This window comes from Nannospalax galili, unplaced genomic scaffold (genome assembly GCF_000622305.1).
Source record: "Nannospalax galili isolate Female #2095 unplaced genomic scaffold, S.galili_v1.0 scaffold72, whole genome shotgun sequence".
Lineage (NCBI taxonomy): Eukaryota > Metazoa > Chordata > Mammalia > Rodentia > Spalacidae > Nannospalax > Nannospalax galili.
The window spans coordinates 7,212,459-7,214,532 of record NW_008336933.1 but is presented as its reverse complement, the minus strand read 5'-3'; the positions used below and the strand labels follow the sequence as shown (position 1 = coordinate 7,214,532).

The 2,074-nt window shown below is 44.6% G+C and overlaps 1 protein-coding gene across 4 annotated transcripts in view; it reads left to right on the top strand.

The window, feature by feature from the left end:
* The window catches only part of Rreb1 (ras responsive element binding protein 1), a 70,666-nt gene continuing 68,592 nt past the window's right edge, over positions 1-2,074 (top strand). For all 4 annotated transcript variants that reach the window (XM_029562854.1, XM_017797774.2, XM_008831652.3 and 1 more), the window contains exons 1-2: positions 1-80; positions 1,356-1,568. In XM_029562854.1, coding sequence (XP_029418714.1) covers positions 1,398-1,568 — 171 coding nt within the window. In that variant the 5' untranslated portion in view covers positions 1-80; positions 1,356-1,397. The remainder of the gene's footprint in view (positions 81-1,355; positions 1,569-2,074) is intronic.

Below are 2,074 nucleotides of genomic sequence, written 5' to 3'. Positions count from 1 at the left end.
AACTCATTTCCTATTCTATGTGGATGATCACTGTAGTGAGGGGACGTTTCACAGTCCATCAGCTGGAAGAGAAAATGGAGGTAATTGGCAGTGAAGGGGGTTCTTTTCTCCATTTTCTGAGGAATAAGTATGTTAGTTACTTGTATTTTTTTTTTTCTTTTGTTCTTTTTGAGACAGGGTCTCCCTGTAGCCCCAGCTGTCCTGCAACTCACTATGTAGACCAGGCTGGCCTTGAACTCACAGAGGCTGCCTCTGCCTCCCAAGTGCTGGGATTAAAGGCATGTACCACCATGCCCAGCAACTACTTGTATTTTTTTTAAGAAGCAGGCTGTTCTATGTTGATTTTACATTTTTAATTCTATCAGGGTTAGCTTCTCCAATATCAGAATTGACTCCCCATTAAAATCACTGTATTATAGTAGTGTAGTTAGTTTCCTATCAACTAGTTTTTAAGTCTAAAACATTTATGTAGAAGAAAATGATTATAGGTTATGTCCAGTGTCTAGCCAAGTGGCAGCTCTGTTTCCTCATCATTGTCTTAGCCTTTCCCAGCTCTGCTCACAAAAGTTAGGAAAGGCTTGGCTCGGTGGATAAAGCATTTACGATGCAAGCCTGAAGAACAAAATGTGGATCCCCAGCACCCACATTAAAAACCCACTCGGGGTAGTAACCCTCTTGTAATCTCAGTGCTCAGGAGGCAGAGCTGGGATCCTTAGGCAAGCTGGCTAGATACCCTGCCTCAGTAAGTGGAGAGCCATCAGGAAAAGGCATCTGAGGGCCTGGTGTGGTGGTACACACCCTTAATCCCAGCACTCAGGAGGCTGAGGCAGGCGGATCTCTGTGAGACGGAGGCCAGCCTTGTTTACACAGGGAGTTCTAGGCCAGCTGGGGCTACAGGGAGACCCTAATGTCAGCCTCTGGCATCCATACACAAACATGCACATATACTGCATACAGTGCACATGCAACCCCCCTCCCCAAACAAACCAAAAAACCCCAAAAGGTTAGGAAAAGCAAAGAAAGCTACCTCAGGTGACTTTTGAGTCTTGTTGGTCCCACTCAAAAAGGTAACAAGTTATATCATTAGATGAAAGCTTAAACCATTCTGGAACTAGGTGTGGTAGTTGATACCTGTAATCCTAGTCTGATGCAGGAAGATCTAGAAGTTCAAGGTCATCCTTGGCTACATAGTGAGTTTGAGGCTAGCCTGGACAATGTAGCTCCATCCTGAGTGTGGGCTTGAACTAGAAAGATGGTTTTGAGCATTTTATTTACCAAGATAGCCATAGTCAGCTTGGCTTGACTATCTAAGACTAACGCTTCCAGTGATCACATTAGCAATTTCTGATTTTCAGTTCTGTGGCAGAGACTTCTTAGAAGCATAAAACCCTGTCCCAATGACGTCAAATTCGCCCGTTGGCTTAGAAGGCTCAGACCTGTCTTCCATCAACACCATGATGTCAGCAGTAATGAGTGTAGGGAATGTGGCTGAGAATGGTGGGAGCCCTCAGGGCATCAAATCCCCCTCGAAGCCTCCAGGACCAAATCGGATTGGTAGAAGGAACCAGGTAAGTGTCTTTGGGCCTCGTAGAAGCAGCCAGTAGCTTTGGTCTGAGGAGAATGTAGAGAGCTGTTCCCTAGCTCGCTAAGAGGAAACCTTGGATGCATGCTAAATTAAAGATACACCCACAAGGCTGGGCATGGTGGTGCACACCTTTAATCCCAGCACTTTGGAGGCAGAGGCAGGCAGATCTCTGTGAGTTCAAAGCTAGCCTGGTCTACATAGTGAGTTCCAGGCCAGCTGGGGCTACAGGGAGACCCTGTCTCAAAAAGACCAAAAAAAAAAAAGATATACCCACAGACCTTAATCTTTTTTCAGGAGCATCTGCCATGGTGTCATTGTAGGGGAAAGCATTCTTATTTCTTTGCCTTGTGATTTGATCTAGACACAAGCTTTCTTCACATTATGGTCAAGGCAGCGAACTTGACTTCCTCTGCTGTGATGATTGCTTTCTTATTTGCACAGCTGGTTTGATTTTTTTTTTTTTTTTTTTTTTAAATTTTTTCAGATTAG